This window comes from Nicotiana tabacum, chromosome 5, assembly GCF_000715075.1.
Source record: "Nicotiana tabacum cultivar K326 chromosome 5, ASM71507v2, whole genome shotgun sequence".
NCBI lineage: Eukaryota > Viridiplantae > Streptophyta > Magnoliopsida > Solanales > Solanaceae > Nicotiana > Nicotiana tabacum.
In genome coordinates this window covers 90,326,770-90,345,652 of record NC_134084.1, presented here as the reverse complement: position 1 = coordinate 90,345,652, position 18,883 = coordinate 90,326,770, and the positions used below count along the sequence as shown (strand labels likewise).

The 18,883-nt window shown below is 37.6% G+C and overlaps 1 protein-coding gene across 2 annotated transcripts; it reads left to right on the top strand.

Annotated features, from left to right (window-relative positions):
- Nucleotides 1-16,241: 16,241 nt before the first annotated feature.
- On the top strand, nucleotides 16,242-18,678 carry LOC107788329 (BTB/POZ domain and ankyrin repeat-containing protein NBCL-like). 2 transcript variants are annotated; one of them, XM_016610008.2, is made up of 2 exons: nucleotides 16,242-16,965; nucleotides 17,682-18,678. In XM_016610008.2, exons 1-2 carry the CDS (start codon nucleotides 16,486-16,488, stop codon nucleotides 18,645-18,647), a joined length of 1,446 nt encoding a protein of 481 aa, XP_016465494.1. In that variant the 5' UTR covers nucleotides 16,242-16,485; the 3' UTR covers nucleotides 18,648-18,678. The 2 variants fall into 2 exon arrangements, with proteins under 2 accessions (XP_016465494.1, XP_016465493.1); XM_016610007.2 differs by having other exon boundaries at nucleotides 17,679-18,678.
- Nucleotides 18,679-18,883: the final 205 nt, after the last annotated feature.

Genomic DNA, 18,883 nt, shown 5'->3' with positions numbered 1-18,883 from the left:
ATTCGGTTTGAAGAACGCTGGGGCAACGTACATGAGAGCAATGACTACTGTGTTCCATGATATGATACATAAAGAGATCGAAGTGTACGTAGATGATGTGATCATCAAATCCAAGCGTCAGGAAGACCACGTAGCAGACCTTAGGAAGTTTTTCCAAAGACTTCGAAGGTACGACATTAAGCTCAACCCAGCCAAATGTGCATTTGGTGTTCCATCTGGAAAGCTGTTAGGATTTATCGTCAGTCGGCGAGGCATTGAGTTGGATCCGTCAAAGATCAAATCCATCCAGGAATTGCCGCCACCGAGGAACAAAACAGAAGTAATGAGTCTGTTGGGAAGGTTGAACTATATCAGCAGATTCATCGCTCAGCTCACAACAACTTGTGAACCCATCTTTCGATTGTTGAGGAAAAATGCCGCGATAGAATGGACGGTAGAATGTCAGGAGGCATTTGACCAGATCAAAGGTTATTTATCTAATCCACCTGTATTGGTTCCACCTGAGTCGGGGAGGCCATTAATCCTTTATCTAACGGTCCTGGATCATTCGTTTGGTTGCGTGTTGGGTCAACACGACATCACAGGAAGAAAAGAGCAAGCCATCTATTATCTCAGCAAGAAGTTTACAGTCTATGAGAATAAGTACACCCAACTTGAGAAGACATGTTGTGCTCTAACTTGGGTAGCACAGAAGTTTAAGCATTATCTGTCGTCACATACTACATACCTTATTTCACATCTGGATCCATTAAAGTATATTTTCCAGAAGCCTATGCCCACAGGAAGATTGGCAAAATGGCAGATATTACTCACAGAGTTCGACATTGTCTATGTGACGAGGACGGCCATGAAAGCTCAAGCATTGGCCGATCACTTGGCTGAGAATCCTATTGATGAAGAATACGAGCCTTTGAGGACGTATTTTCCAGATGAAGAAGTGATACATATAGAGGAGTTAGAACTGAATGAGAAACCAGGGTGGAAGCTTTTCTTTGACGGGGCTGCTAATGCAAAAGGAGTTGGAGTAGGAGCAGTACTTATTTCAGAAACAGGACATCACTATCCTGTTACAGCTCAGCTACGTTTCTATTGTACCAACAACATGGCTGAATATGAGGCATGTATTTTGGGCCTACGATTGGCTGCAGACATGGATGTTCAGGACGTCTTGGTCTTGGGAGACTCGGACCTCCTAGTACATCAGATCCAGGGTGAATGGGAAACACGGGATTTGAAGCTTATACCATACCGACAATGTTTGCACGATTTGAGCAAGCGATTTCGATCAGTGGAGTTCAGACACATCCCGAGAGTTCACAATGAGGTTGCCGATGCTTTGGCCACTTTAGCATCGATGTTGCACCATCCAGACAAAATCCATGTTGACCCATTGTATATTCAGGTTCGTGATCAGCATGCCTACTGCAACATAATAGAAGAAGAAATGGATGGCGAGCCATGGTTTTATGATATCAAGGAATACCTCAGGATAGGAATATACCCGGAGCAGGCAACCGGAGATCAAAAGAGAGCCATTCGACGACTGGCAAATGGATTTTTCCTCAGTGGAGGAATGTTGTACAAAAGAACCCCAGATCTGGGTTTGCTGAGATGTATTGATGCAGGTCAAGCCACGATAGTGATGACAGAGGTACATGCTGGAGTCTGTGGGCCCCATATGAGCGGATATGTGTTGGCAAAGAAGATTCTGCGAGCGGGATATTATTGGCTCACTATGGAGCATGATTGTATCAGTTTCGTACGAAAATGCCATCAGTGTCAGATACACGGAGATCTGATTCATTCTCCACCAATGGAATTGCACACAATGTCCGCACCATGGCCATTTGTAGCATGGGGCATGGATGTCATTGGGCCTATCGAGCCGGCAGCTTCGAACGGTCACAGGTTCATTCTGGTAGCCATCGATTATTTCACTAAGTGGGTTGAAGCCAAAACTTTTAAGTCTGTAACCAAGAAGGCAGTGGTGGATTTCGTCCATTCCCATATCATTTGTAGATTTGGGATCCCAAATATAATAATCACGGACAATGGTGCTAATCTTAACAGCAACTTGATGAGAGAAGTATGTGAACAGTTTAAGATTACACACCGTAATTCCACTCCGTATCGGCCCAAGGCGAATGGAGCAGTTGAGGCAGCCAACAAAAATATAAAAAAGATATTGAGGAAAATGATTGAAGGATCCAGACAATGGCATGAAAAGCTACCATTTGCGTTGTTAGGATACCGCACTACTGTTCGTACTTCAATAGGTGCGACTCCTTATTTGTTGGTATACGGAACCAAAGCAGTAATACCAGCAGAAGTTGAAATTCCTTCCCTTCGAATTATCGCTGAGGCCGGGATTGACGATGATGAATGGGTCAAAACCCGACTAGAGCAGCTGAGTTTAATGGATGAAAAAAGATTGGCAGCAGTATGTCATGGCCAGTTGTATCAAAAGAGAATGGCAAGAGCATACAATAAGAAGGTGCGCCCAGAAAATTTGAAGTAGGGCAACAAGTATTGAAACGGATCCTCCCACATCAGATTGAGGCAAAAGGCAAGTTCGCCCCGAATTGGCAAGGGCCGTATATTGTGACCAGAGTATTATCCAATGGCGCTTTACGTCTGATGGATGTCGAAGGAAGATGCGTCGACATGGCTATCAATTCTGATGCAGTCAAAAGATATTATGTGTAATTTCTTTTGTTGTTTATTTGTTTGTTTGTACTTAGTGCTTATCGGATAATGAAATGACGGAGGCAATTCTTTCTTCTATCCAAACACTTTTAACCTTTGCTTTACCCCTTTGAGCCATACTTATCTTTTTATACCCCTCTCTTGGAATCATTAATGAAAAAATGTATGAAAAAAAAAACTTTTTGAAGGTCGCAAGAAAACAAAGGAGTCAGTGAACTACGTTCGACCTGATTCCTCAAAGAGGATACGTAGGCGCCTCACGGCTCGGTCATAAGGTAATAAAATAAAAAAAAATAAAAAAAAAATAAAAAAAAAATCAAAAGAAAAATCCCCAAGTAAGAAAACTGGGGCAGAAATTATGTTTCTAAAAAAAAAAAAAAAAAAAAAAGAGTTTGATTCCAAGAGTTGTAATACTTTACCCATCAAAGTTATTTTGAATTTTATATCCTTTTCTTCTAAAACCTATATTGATATCCAAAAAAAAAACCTCCCGATCAGTATCCGAGAGGTGTTAAGATAGGCAAATGAAAACCAAGAATAAAACATCGGTCCCTGACTGAATGAGGATCATGAATTGAAAGAATTTTTAGCCAAAAGAATTCCCGGCAGAGATAAATCTTATCGGCAACACTCCAATCCCAAGCTGAGAAAATAAGATGAGAGAGTCTTATCGGCGAAAACCTTCACAGGCGCCATAAGGCGACATAAGCTGAGAAATACAAAATGAGAGAGTCTTATCGGTGAAAACCTTCACAGGCACCATAAGGCGACGGGAGTTGTGAGAAATGAGAGAGCCTTGTTAGTGAAAACCCCGCGAAGGGCACTATAAGGCGACACGATAGATTGACGGAAAAGATCTGTATTTTGCGAAGAATTGGGCACCTATTTATCCCCAGCAAGTGAAGACATCAGAAAGTTTGATCGACACAAATAGACTGGGTTGATTAATCCGGAATGCACAACATGATCATTGGAATCGGTTGTATCACCCAGATAAGTTCATTTTTTTGTTCAGAAAGATTTTCTCATTTTTCTATCTTTTCATTTTGTTGTTTAAATGAATTTTTCTAGAAATTTATGTTTTAAGGAAGGTCTTTCAGAGCTTACTACCAGTTGCCAAAATGGTACAACATAAAAGTGAAAAGGGCAGGCAAGAGACAAGGCAATAAGGCAAAAGACGTTGGTTGCTAGGCCGAATAATACTGTCCTAAAATGGCAAGGAAAGTACGGGGAAGAGCCGAAAAAAAACATGTTGAGGAAATTGTAAGCCAAGTTCCAAGACGATCCCCAGAGTACTTCGACCGAATATCGACCAAGCTACGAGGTGGTCGGACAACACAGAAGGGGAAGGGAAGAAAGGAAAATTCATCTTCGGCAAAATAACCTCCAGAAATTTTTGAGATACAAAATGGTGAAGGGATAAATGGAAAAACCATCCCCAGCAGAATGTTATCCCCAGCAAATAACATCATCCCCAACAAGTTTTGAGAACGCCGAACAAGAATAAGGGAAAGGGAACAATCATCCCCATCAGGAGTGACATGACCATTCGCCATATTTCAAAAAAAAAAAAAAAAAAAACTAACTAAATTTTCTTTGATTTGAACAGGAAAATAAAGTGTTGATGATGGCCTAAAGATACGCCATAAGAAAGATCGCCAGAATTGGGGCATAAAATTTTCTACCACAAGTGGAAATTTTCTCGGAGAATCGAGGAAACAAATTCAAATTATTCTTTGCCAATTAGGCGCCCACCAGTATAATGCGGGAATACATTTCTGTCTTTTCATTTCATGTTCTAGGTCACCCACCTGTATAATGCGGGTATGCATTTATGTTTTCATTTCATGTTCTAGGACGCCCACCAGTATAATGCGGGAATACATTTCATGTTCTAGGTCACCCACCAGTATAATGCGGGTATGCATTTATGTTTTCATTTCATGTTCTAGGTCGCCCACCAGTATAATGCGGGAATACATTTCTGTCTTTTCATTTCATGTTCTAGGTCACCCACCAGTATAATGCGGGTATGCATTTATGTTTTCATTTCATGTTCTAGGTCGCCCACCAGTATAATGCGGGAATACATTTCTGTCTTTTCATTTCATGTTCTAGGTCACCCACCAGTATAATGCGGGTATGCATTTATGTTTTCATTTCATGTTCTAGGTCGCCCACCAGTATAATGCGGGAATACATTTCTGTCTTTTCATTTCATGTTCTAGGTCACCCACCAGTATAATGCGGGTATGCATTTATGTTTTCATTTCATGTTCTAGGACGCCCACCAGTATAATGCGGGAATACATTTCATGTTCTAGGTCACCCACCAGTATAATGCGGGTATGCATTTATGTTTTCATTTCATGTTCTAGGTCGCCCACCAGTATAATGCGGGAATACATTTCTGTCTTTTCATTTCATGTTCTAGGTCACCCACCAGTATAATGCGGGTATGCATTTATGTTTTCATTTCATGTTCTAGGTCGCCCACCAGTATAATGCGGGAATACATTTCTGTCTTTTCATTTCATGTTCTAGGTCACCCACCAGTATAATGCGGGTATGCATTTATGTTTTCATTTCATGTTCTAGGACGCCCACCAGTATAATGCGGGAATACATTTCATGTTCTAGGTCACCCACCAGTATAATGCGGGTATGCATTTATGTTTTCATTTCATGTTCTAGGTCGCCCACCAGTATAATGCGGGAATACATTTCTGTCTTTTCATTTCATGTTCTAGGTCACCCACCAGTATAATGCGGGTATGCATTTATGTTTTCATTTCATGTTCTAGGTCGCCCACCAGTATAATGCGGGAATACATTTCTGTCTTTTCATTTCATGTTCTAGGTCACCCACCAGTATAATGCGGGTATGCATTTATGTTTTCATTTCATGTTCTAGGACGCCCACCAGTATAATGCGGGAATACATTTCAGTTCTAGGTCACCCACCAGTATAATGCGGGTATGCATTTATGTTTTCATTTCATGTTCTAGGTCGCCCACCAGTATAATGCGGGAATACATTTAAGTTCTAGGTCGCCCACCAGTATAATGCGGGAATACATTTCAGTTCTAGGTCGCCCACCAGTATAATGCGGGAATACATTTCAGTTCTAGGTCGCCCACCAGTAAAATGCGGGAATACATTTCAGTTCTAGGTCGCCCACTAGTATAATGAGGGAATACATTTTGTCTGTTCATTCCATAGTTCTAGGTCGCCCACCAGTATAATGCGGGCATACATTTCAGTTTTCCATTTTCAGGTCGCCCACCAGTATAATGCGGGCATACATTTCATTTTTCCATTTCCAAGCACCCACCTGTATAACGAGAGGAATACTTTTCAGTCTTATACTACAGATTTTGAAGTCAGTAACCCCACCGGAAGGCAAAGGTTACAACAAGAATCCCCAGCAGGAAACGATAAAATCCCAACACCAGAAGGCAGAAGGTGGCAACAAGAAGTCCCAGCGCAAATTCAAGCGCATGAGTCAAAAGAAAGAAAAGACGCGTCTTGATGAATCTGATGAAGATAATCGTGTCCCCCGAGGAACCGCCAAAAAGCTTAATGAAGAAAGCCATGTCCCCAGCGGACCGAACAAAAGGACGAAAACTGGTAAAAAAAAAAAAAAAAAAAAAAAAAAGTCAAGGGCCAGAAGTCTTGGTAAAAAGGCACCAGAGGAAATACAAACCGACAAAAAGCAAGGCAACCAGAGCAAGGGGGAAAACAGATAAGATTCTGTAATTTCTAGCTTAGTCTAGCTTCTTATTTTGTTTTTAGCATGGTGTAATAAGGAGGTCAGCAAACAGTAAAAGTAGCATGCAACAGCAGTAACTTTGCAGTCCCATGGTAGTCCCAGCTACCAAGACTTCCCGAACTACATTGACCTGATTCCTGTTTAGCCCAGGATATGTAGGAAACCTTTGAAGCAAAGGTTCGGTCAAATCTTTTTCAAAAAATGCTTCAACAGAGTACTCGGATGGGCAAAAATCGCTCGCTTTATCTTTGCACGAAAACCCTTCGTGTCTCCGGGCAAAGAGGGGCAGCTGTAAGCACGTGATTTTTTGCCCTATATGAGAATTACTCCCAAAAATTCAAAAATAAAATGATTTTCTTTGGTGTGCAATTTTGTGATATTTTGAATAATTATTTGTAGTTGTCTGTGCGTGTTTATTTGCTAAATTAATAAAAAATACAAAAATATGTCGCATTTTGCATGTAGGATTTAATTCTATAATTGATAATAATTAAATTTGTTTTACAAAAATTAAAAATTACAAAAATAGGCATCGTTTGCATTTTTAGCATTTAATGTCCAAATATACAATTTTATGCTTAATTAATACTTAATTGTGCGTTAATTGTTATTGGGAATTAATTTGCGCTTTTATAACTTAATTTAGTTCTTAATAATAGTTTAAGTATTTTTATAATTTAGTTTTAGAAAAATAAAAGAAGAAAAGAGAGCGAAAATATAAAGAAAGTCGGAATTGGGCCTCTTCTTCGATTTCAAGCCATAGGCCCAAAAAATGGCCCAACCTTCCCTACGACCCAGTCCATTTCGAACTGGGTCGACCCAGTCCATAACCCAACACCCCTTTTATTTTACAAACAAAACAAAAAAAAAAAAAAAAAATTAAGAAAACCCTAAGAAATGCCTAAAGCATCCGCCCCCCCCCCCCTATTCTCCTTCTTCTTCCTCAAAACTCCAAAGCCCAACCATGGCTTCCCTCTCCCATTCCCCTCCATCTTCACGTCTTCATCTTTTCCGTCGACGTCGTCCATGGTTTCTCCGTTGCTTCATCTTCTTCGTCCGAACGAACATCGACGTCTTATGTCCAAGTTGTTCACCCTCGCCATGGCCAGTCGCCATTGTTGCTCACGCAGCTGCTACTGCGCTGCCTTCTTCTCCGACTACCCTTACCCTCGTCGTCAACCCCCATTTCTATCGATTACAGTCGACAATCAGGGACGACCCAAACAGCCCACCTACTGCTCACGCAGCTGCTACTGCTGCCATTGCCTTCGTCGACCACCGCTTCCGAGTTGCTGCTGCCTCGTCCAGTTTTTTCCCCTCCCCATTGCTGCGTCTTCAGTCGATGGATAGAACCAGTCGACAGAACCAGTCGACCACTTGCTCTCATGACTTCTGCTTCACTCCGTCTCCTTCACGTAAACAAGTGAATCCCAGCTGCTTTGTTCATGCATTTCTGCCGCGACAACTGTTGCTGCTGCATCGGCGCGGCTTCAGTTGGTTTCGTAGGTTCGTGTTCGTTGCCGTTTGGTCGAGCTTTGGCCGAGGTTCATCGAGTCAGTCCGTACATATTTCATGTCGATCCGGTTAGTGGATTTTTGAGTTTTATATTGTCCGCATTTTTTTTGATATTTTCGAATCTAAAATCGGCAAATGTTTGTTTTGTTTATCGTTTGACTTAATTTTTAGTTCATGTTCATATGTTGTTTGTTAGATAAATTTTTCAGATTTCAAAGGAAGGATTAATTAGTTATTTTTCATGTTTATTTCATGTTTGTTTTATTGTTAGAATAAATATTTGTTAGTTTGATGTTTGTTAGATTCAAATTGAAATTTAATTGATTATTTCTTCAATTTGTTTCATGTGTTAATGTATTTTTAGAAATTGTTAATATTGTTAAGTTCAAGTTTAAGTTCATAATAGTTTCTAACAACAATTTTGTTATTTGTCTAAAAAATTTTTAGTTATGTTGAAGGAAATATATTGATTTAATCGTTTGAATCCGTCATGCTTGTTGTTTAATATAGATTTAATTCATGTTCATACTTTGTTTGGATGATCTTGAATCCAAATTTTGTATAGTTTGATTTCTTGTTTACCATTTATGATTATTTCTTGAATTGTTCTCATAATTTTGTTTAAAGTTTAATATAAGAATTGTTTGTTGTAATGTTGTTAGAGTTGATTTTAAGTTCAATATGACTGAGTTTAGAAATCTTCATACTTTGTTTATTGTTGGTGTTGAATCCGAAAATAGGATTGTTTGTTGCTAAAATATTGTTCAATCAAATTTTAGTTGTTCTTGGTTGTTCAACTTGTGTTCATGTGATTTGTTGTTGAAATGTTGTTAAAATCATGTTCATGTGATATTGTTGTTATGATGTTCATCCGTGTTCATATTGTTGTTTGAACATTGTTAGAAATTGATCATATTGTCTATATTTTGGTTAAGTTTGATTAATTGATGTGTTATAGCTGATGGGTAGTTTGGTAAATTTGTAATACGTTCAGGGGTAGTTTGGTAATTTCAGTAAGGTCGGAAGGGGTAGTTTAGGAATTGTACATTTTGAAATTATTTATTTGAAGCATGGGGGACAAAATGAAATGGGGTGGGTTGTGATATGATTATTTAATATAAAGGGGGGACAAGATTTAAATTAAAGGGGAATCTTGCATTATTTTAAATAAAGCATGGGGGACAAAAATATAATGGGGTGGTGTGATATATTTATTTAATGTAATGGGGATGAGTGGGAAGATAATGGGTTTGGTAGAGAAAGGGATTGATTTTAATTGATTTATGGGATGGGATATATATGTGTGAAGTCTTGAACACAAAAGGGGGAAGAAATACAGACAGAGAAAAAAGAGAGAAAAAAAAAGGAGCTGAACATTTATTCCGAAAAAACATTCAAACTCTCAAGAAAAGAAAAACATACAAAGAGAAAAAATAAAAAAAAAAGTTGAAAATTAGAAGAGAAAGTAGTACACACCTGATAAATATTCTGGTATACAGGTGTAGAAATTAAGGGTTGAAGATTAAATAGCCTTTCAAAAATCTGAAAATTTCCCTTGGTTTCTGTCCATTATTTTCGGCATTCCTGGATTTTATTTTGAATTTTTCAAAGCTGTCACTGGGATTTTCGTTGACTGGTTATTGCTGGTTATTGTTGCTGTTGCTGTGTTACGTATTACGTTGCTGACTTTCTTCTTCTTATATTGACAATATCAGGTACACAACTGTAATTTTGGCATTTTGTAAGCTGAAATGAAGAATGGAGTGTTAAATTTTTAATTTAGTTTAATTTAATTTTGTATTGTATTTAGGTTATTCATGTATTATTATTCTGTAAATCACTGTCATCGGCATAACTAGGCATATTATAGCGACATATTAAATAACGCCTTTACCAGATTATTAGGAAATATATTTAAGCCTGATTATTAATTAAAACTGTTTAATAAAAAAAATAGAAGAAATAACGTAAAAATGGCGTTATTGAATCAGTTTGGCAAAAAATTAACTAAGTTCCTTATGCAGAAGGTTTTTCATCAACGATAAGTTAATCCGAATCATGTAGTTAATTTCAGTTATAACATGAATTAGTTTGCAAACAAATATTAGGACATGATGAATTAAAACAAAGTTAGTTAATGTTAAATTGTTTAAATTTTTAGAAATATGATTTAGTACTCAAGTTTTTATTTTTATTTCTTTCAATTTTCAGTATTTGCAAATAATTAGTTTCAATAAGCTTAAGTCTTACTAATAATTTGAATTTTAATCCAACTATGGGATAATTAGTTTTTTTTTATTTTTTTACTTTCCGATAATTCCATGTTGTATCTATGATTATAATTTTATTATTTTCTGCTAATATTTGTTTTTCCCTTCTATTTAATATGTCATTTTCAAGAATGTAGATATTGATTTTATATTTATAAAAAAATTAGTAATAATAAAAAGGTAGTCATTAGGGATACTATTAAAGGAGTTCGCTAAAAATAAATAGATGTAAATAATACAAATGTATAGGATTCTCCATTCTCATTTATTTATTTAATTATTAAAAAAAAATTACTTAGAATTAGGGATGGATTTGTTTAAGTGAATTTCACTTCCTTCCCCAAAGATGATGACGCGTTAGACTCTTTAGGCGCGATTTAATTAATTTTACCTTCTTAAACTCGGATGCGCATTTCATGCGACCCAAATCTAAATCCTAAAACATCAAATAAAATATGTTTCGTATTGTGGGTGCATTTCATGTGACACAATCCAAAGATATGTTTTAAGCGATGTTCACATTCCTAAAAAAAATAATAATTATAATAATAAAGCGGTAAAAAGATAAAATTTGCACATGGTTCATAATTGTATTAAAAATCAGATAAATAAGCCGAATATAACAGTTGAGCGACCGTGCTAGAACCACGGAACTCGGGAATGCCTAACACCTTCTCCCGGGTTAACAGAATTCCTTATCCGGATTTCTGGTACGCAGACTGTAATATAGAGTCATTCTTTTCCTCGATTTGGGATTAAAATTGGTGACTTGGGACACCCTAAATCTCCCAAGTGGCGACTCTGAAATAATTAAACCAATCCCGTTTCGACTGTCCTTTAATTGGAAAAAACTCCCTACGCACCTCGCGGTGCCGGAAAAAGGAGGTGTGACACATATGATCCATAGTAGTTTCCCAATAGCTGCCCAATTCCACACATATATGTCTAGGATATTCAACCCACCTGCAGCTCTAGGAAGACATAATCTATCCCACGCAATCAGAGCTTTTTTGTTGAGTTCACTTCCACCTATCCATAGAAAGCTTCTACAAGTTTATTTTACCAGTTACGCAACCTTTTTGGGAAGAACAAATACTTGTCACCAGTATATTTGAATGGAGAAGAGCACATATTTCACAAGCTGGAGCCTGTCTACATATGATAGATATCTAGTGGTCCACGATTTAATCCTAGCCAATATTTTATCTAGAAGAGGTTTGTATTGCACAATAGGTAGCCTTTTTGTACTTAGGGATTCTGAAGTATCTAAAACGCATCTCTCCTTTGTTAAAATGAATAGCATGCAAAATATTCTGTTGGACTCCTCCAAAATACACCGAGCTTTTCTTTACATTAGCAACTAGACCAGACATCTGTGAGAAATGTTGAAAGTGTTGAATCAACAATTTGACAGACTTTAGCTCTCCTTTGTATAATAGTAGTAAGTCATCTGCAAACCCAAGCTGTAGAATTTGCAGTTTCTTACACCTTGGATGAAATTTGAAGTTTTTTTTCTTCATAGAGCCCCTTTAAACTTCTGCTGAAATACTCCATGGGAAAGACAAATAAAAATGGGGAGAGAGGATCCCCTTGTCTCAACCCTTTTCTAGCAGGATTGAGTATGAAACAGTTGTAATGCAGCACATGATCCATTTGACAAACTTTGCTGGAAACTGGAGGCAATTTAGGATTTGCTCAATATATGGCCATTCCACTGAATCATAGGCTTTTCTCATGTCTATTTTTAACATACATCTAGGAGTGATACCTTTTCTTCCATACCCCTTCACCAGTTCATGGCTCAATATAATATTATCAGTGATTAACCTTCCTGGGACAAAAGCAGATTGACTTTTATCCACAAGACTGTCCATAACACCCTACATATGATTAGTAAAAATTTTAAAGATCCGTTTATACAACATAGTGCAACAAGCTATATGTCTAAATTCAGATATCTTTGTTGGGTTCTTGATTTTTGGAATCAATATTATTGTTGTGCAATTTATAGCTTTGTATATATCCTCGTCTGTGAAGAACTGAAGCACATCAGCTGTAACATCTCTACCAATCACATTCCAAGCTTTTTTGAAGAAGATTTCATTGAACACATCACAACCAGGAGCTTTGTGTTCATCTATGCTCATAAGGGCTTGATATACTTCATCATGAGTTACCTATGTTATCAATTACAGTTGGTACTGTCTAATAAGTACATTCCTGCACTTCATGATCTCAGAATTTACTGCTGGTAGTTGATCAGTAGCACTGCCTAGGAGCTCTTTATAAAAACTGGCCACCTCCTCTACTATGTCTTCTGGCTGCTGAAGGATATCACCATTGGTATTAATTAGGCTTCTGATCCTGTTTTGAGCCTGCTTATTCTTCAAACTAGCAAAAAATAGGCAGTATTATCATCTCCTAGTTCCAACCATTTGTTTCTTGATTTCTGTTTAAGAATACTTTCCTCCACTAGGCTCCATTTCTCTAATTCAAACTTCACTTCCTTTTCTTCCACAAACAACATATTTGGTTGAGTGTCGCTTCCTATTTGTGTTTGAATATCTTGCAACTTCCGTCGATAGAACTCAATCTTCTCCCCTACATTTCTGAAATCTGTTTGGTTTAGTTGTTTCAAATCTTTCTTCAATGCTTTTAGTTTCCACCATATGATTCTTTCCAATTGGTCTACCCCAAATATTTGCCACCACATTTAGAAATTCTTTGTGCTTCGCTAGAAAATTAAGGAATCTGAAAGGCTTTGGACTCCTCTTTACAACATCCTTGAGCTGAACACTTGGGAGAGGGGGGGGGGTATGATCTGAAATCCCAGGGTTTAAAATCACCACCTCTGTAATAGTTACTGTAAGTTACCATTCAGTATTTACTAGAGCTCAGTCTATCCTGCTACAAATTTGCCCTTTTGACCATGTGAATCTTCTGCCCATTGTATGTAGTTCAGTCATGCCACTAGCTTGCAAAAAATCATTGAAGTCCTTGATCTCATTCTCCTGAACTGGATTACCAAACTGTCTATCATCTATGTCAATTATAGCATTAAAATCTCCAATAGCTAGCCATGGTCCTTGAACAGAATTATTGACACTTTTCAATTCCTCCCATAGATCCTTCCTTGTCACAATAGTATGTATTTCATAAACTGCTGTCAAATTGAATTTTAGTTGCAACTGTGAGATACTAATTATACCATGGATGGCCTGAGCACTCATGCTTGTTGCTTCAAATTCCACTCTGTTAGGATCCCAAATAATCCATATTCTCCCTTTAGAGTTGTGAGAGTAGTTTGCACACCATCTCTAATAATCTTATTTATCACTCTACTAGAATTCTTCTGCTTTACTCTATTCTCCAGTATAGCTATCATTCCTACATCATTATCTATAATGAATTTCTTTACTTCTTTTTGCTTATATACTTTATTTACACCCCTCACATTCCAAGATATAATTCTCATTTATTTGGTTTCTTTGGTTTTGGGTCCCCTGTATCACCCTGGTAGCTACATTGGCCTTTTTTCATTGTTATATAAATTATCTCGTAGCTGAGTGGGCTAAATCCATTCACTACATTAATGCCTGTTGTTTCTCTTATTTTGGATTGTCCACTTTTTGCTGCAGATTTCCTCTTAGCTAGCTCCTATTCTGTTGTTTTCTCAGCCACATCAACTGTCCTTGTAGTCCGTATCATACTCTTAGTTTGTTCATTTACACCTTCTTCCACCTTGTCTGGTTCTGTTCTTCTTCTCTATTCCATCCTTGGTTTTAATTGCTTCTGTTTGCCCTCAGGTACTGTCTGTGTTGTTCTGCAACTATGGCCAACTTGAAGACAAGTGTGGCAATATTAAGGTATCCAATCATAAGCAACCTGTTGCTCCAAGACTTTGCCCATCGGATCCATAACTTTTATGACTCTAGGAATGTCCTTTGTGACATCCATTTCTACTAGTAGCCTTGCATAAGAAATCCTCTCAATTTTAGATGTGCATTCATCTGCATATAGTGGGATTCCTAAGCCACTCCCAATCCAACTGAGTGAATCCACACTACAGCAGTTTAGTGGCAAATTAGGCAGCTTAACCCATATAGGAATTGTCTGCAGTACTTCCTTATCAAAATCAAAATTAGGCGACCATGCTTTGACAATAATAGGTTTCTTATAGTATGTGGCCCTGACATCAACAAAACATTCCATGTCTTCCACACTATTGAATTTCACCACAAAATATCCATCATTATGGAAGTAAATTTTTGGTTTACTGACAAATTTTCACTGCACAGTAATGAATCGATCCAAAACACCTATTTAAGGGGAATCTCCAACAAAATACAATACAATTGCATGTTTCCACTTCATTGTTTCACGACCGACCTCATCATTATCCAGTTCAACTATTTTTTCTCCATGTTTGACCATTGGAGCAATAAATTTGAGGTTCATACCTCTAGCTGCTAAATTGCTCCCAGCGAACAGATTCACCCATTCCTTTTTGTTTTTCTGCTGCTCCTCATCCAGTTTTTTTTATGAATCTGAACTTCCTGCTCCGTAATTGGCTTCATTGCTTCCATATATTATGTCTCCTTCCTTTGAATCTCCTTTTCAACCTCAATTCTCTCTGCATTTGGACTCTTCGCTGATGCCTTCAGAGTTTGGCTATGTTCGCCTTTGTCAATTGAAGGTGATCTAGCTGAAATCGCTTCATGCAAAGGCGGCCATATCACTTTTGAGCTCTGCAACTGTTCCATTGAGCTCTGCAAGTTTTGCATGCCCTCAATTCCCCTCGATTGTTCCTTTCCATCAACTTTTGTCAAACTTGTTGGTTCCTTGCTTAAATTTGTGATCTGAATTACTCTCTTTGGTCTCCCTCTACCATTGCCGGCAGAGGTGGCGCACGTTAGTTCACCGTCAATGCGCGTCAATCCTTGATGGTTTAGAGAGAGAAAGTTAGAGAGAAGTTAGAGAAGATCAATCCTTACTACTGTTAGTAACCACGACTGTTAATATGAGATAGAGGGAGTAGTTATCGCTACCTAGAAAAGAAATTTCGCTGCCATTAGAGCTAGCAGTTATTTTCCTCTTTTGGTGAAAAAATAATAATTCGAAAACTGTTTATGATAATCAAACATTTTAAAAGCATTATCGCGCAAAATATTTCCATAATACTCAAAACACCTCTAATTTCACTACACTTTCCAAGAACCATTAAATCACAGGAGAAAACTGAAACATCTATGTACCTAACATCTAGTAAGAGTCCTGTTTCTTTAATCTTTTACTTGCACACAATCTCCAAGAAAGTTCAACATCTTGATTAGGTAGCTATCAAGGACCCTAACCATACATGAAAATCACACTATATATCCTAAAAAAAAAAGTAAATTAAATGAAAGATTTTTGTTTATACCCAGCCCGTGATTTGCTATTCACTATTTGCTACTCTTTTATTATTTCTTATAATGGTTTAACTTGTGTACATATCAGGATTAAGTTGATTTACAATATGTAACTCTTTTTATCAAACCTACTATGGTGATATGAAAATAAAATACTCCCTCAATCCATAATAAGTGACTTTTTATTCTTTGTCACACTTGTTAAGAAGATACTAATTTCTAGAGAAAAAAAGGTATTTTAACTACATTACCCTTAATTAAAATTTATATATTGTTAATTTGACATATTGAGATATATAAATAAGGGCAAATTTTTAAAAAATAAAGTTAATTTCTTCTGAATTATGTAAAATGACACCTAATTTGGACCAAAATGAAAAGACAAAAGAAATACTTATTATGGACCTGGGGAGTAATAAATAAACCCTCACTACCCAAGTAAATTGATACTTGAGCGTATATAACTTAAATCAAATCCATATTCTCTCTTCATTTCATTTCATTTTAAATACCTCAGCGGGCCAAGGATAGCCAAATCTAATCACACAACACAACAGAAACACCATAGATAGAGAATCTCACAACAAATGACATGTACAGTTGATTACTTCATCTAATCTAATGGTAGAAAACGGAAGAAACAAACAACAAAATATCCACTAAATGAAGTAAAGCCACTAAGCTTTACTCTCTGTGTGTTTGTGCATGTGTCCATTCTCCTATTAGGCCTTCAAGTGCACTATCTTTTTCTCTCTCTACTGTATGTTTTAACTTCAAAAGTCTAGCCTAGCTACTCACTTTTCTCAGAATATGACTCCTGAAGACTCATTAAGAACTCTCTCTTTAGATTATCTCAATCTTCTCATCAACGGTCAAGCTTTTAGTGATGTTACTTTCAGTGTTGAAGGTCGTTTAGTTCATGCTCATAGATGCATCTTAGCTGCTAGGAGTCTTTTCTTCAGGAAATTCTTTTGTGGGCCAGAGTCGCCTGTTGGCAGCTGCGGCCCAAGGATAAGCCCCTTTAGTGGCGGGCTTGTCCCGTCGCCGAGGGGCACGAGTGGTTCACAGGTGATACCTGTGAACACAGTAGGGTATGAAGTTTTCTTGTTGATGCTTCAATTTTTGTACAGTGGACAAGTTTCAATTGTTCCACAAAAACATGAACCAAGGCCTAATTGTGGGGAGAGAAGTTGTTGGCATACACATTGCACCTCAGCCGTTGATCTTGCCCTTGATACTCTTGCAGCCGCTAGATCTTTTGGTGTTGAACAGCTCGCTTTGCTCACTCAGGTTTGTGTTTTTCCTTTCCTTTTATTTCTTTCTAGCATGTTATCTTCTTTGAGGTGTTTTTTCCTTTTTTGTTGTTAAGGGATCTTTGGCCAATTTTTGCATTTTCATATTTTTCATCGAAGCTTGTAAATTCAGAGAAAATCTAGTACTTCTTTCTTTCCTTTTTCCTAGCTAGGTTTCTTTTTGCAGAATCACCAGATCCAAGTTTTTCAGAGTTTATATTTGCGGCTTATACACAGCTTAAGGAAATAGTACCAAATGCAACCTTTCTTTCCTCTTTCATCCTAATTTACCAAAAGTTCGTAAATATTTTTTGGTGGAATCTTGATCGTGAATGTCTCGTCTCATGGGTGTTTTTCTTGATTCCATGTATAAGATTTTTCAATTATTTTGGATTGTCCAATTATCTTTGTGCTCCAAACTCGAAGGTTTCCAAATTTGGTTTCTTGATTTCACCGGTCTTGTCTTTCCACTGTGATGATATCAAATCTTTCCAAAATAGTGATCTACTTTCCTCTTTTGGTTTCAAACAGCAACAACGAAAGACCGGTGGAATTATTAATGCTAAATGAATACCTACCCTACGTAATCACAAATTTGCACAAACACATTGGACACATAAATTTTCCAAGATATGCAAAACTCCACATTTGTAAATCCATTAGAATTACAACTTTACTTCTTCTTTCTTTTTTTGACATTTGTTTTATTAGCAGAAGCAATTAGCAAGCATGGTGGAGAAGGCTTCAATTGAAGATGTGATGAAAGTTTTAATAGCTTCAAGAAAGCAAGACATGCACCAACTTTGGACTACTTGTTCTCATTTAGTTGCAAAATCAGGCCTCCCACCAGAAATCTTAGCCAGACACATCCCCATTGATGTTGTAGCCAAAATTGAAGATCTCCGTCTCAAATCCTCCATATCACGAACAAGATCATTAATCCCTCATCACCACCACCTCCATCACCACCACGAAATTCCCTCAACCATTGAGCTCGAGGACCAAAAAATTCGACGAATGAGACGAGCCCTTGACTCATCCGACGTTGAACTTGTCAAGCTTATGGTAATGGGAGAAGGTCTAAATCTTGATGAATCTCTCGCATTGCATTATGCTGTGGAGAATTGCAGCCGGGAAGTAGTGAAAGCGCTACTCGAGCTCGGTGCAGCTGATGTGAACTATCAAGCCGGCCCCAACGGCAAAAGCCCGCTTCACTTAGCAGCTGAAATGGTGTCACCTGACATGGTGGCGGTTCTATTGGACCATCATGCTGACCCGAACATTCAAACGATGGATCGGATCACTCCACTCGATATTCTCAGAACCCTAACGTCTGATTTTCTATTTAAGGGTGCTATCCCCGGACTCACTCACATTGAACCGAATAAGTTAAGACTTTGCCTAGAACTTGTTCAATCAGCAGCAATGGTATTTTCTCGAGAGGAAGGAGAAGCGAATAACAATCCGTCTTCGGATACTATATATCCACATGTTCGTGAAGATCATAGTTCTACTACAAGCAGTGGGAACAACAATTTGGGAAACTTAAACGTGGATTCAAGAATGGTGTATTTAAATCTTGGTGCAGCACCTCATCATCAACATGATTGCAGCAGCAGCCACAATAACCAGAATCCAGCATCAATGTACCATCACCACCACCATTCTCATGAGTATTAGTTAATTTAATTAACCTTTCTGTTAGTTTCAATTATATCCACTAGAAATTAAATACTCCCATCTTTTTGCTTCTACCCTTTTGATCTCTTCTTCTTCATAGAGATAAAATGTCTATAATTTCATGGATTTGAGAAACATAAAGCAAAAGGCTGATGATTAAGAAATTACTCTCATGGGAATTACTATATTAATCATTTTGAGTTGCAAATTTGATATATATTACTAATTAACCCCAT

Excerpts from the sequence above, each read along its gene's own strand:
- LOC107788329 (XM_016610007.2), top strand. The coding sequence starts at position 16,486 with ATGACTCCTGAAGACTCATTAAGAACTCTCTCTTTAGATTATCTCAAT. Across the intron at positions 16,966-17,678 it reads AGCTCGCTTTGCTCACTCAG|CAGAAGCAATTAGCAAGCAT; the intron begins GTTTGTGTTTTT and ends TTGTTTTATTAG.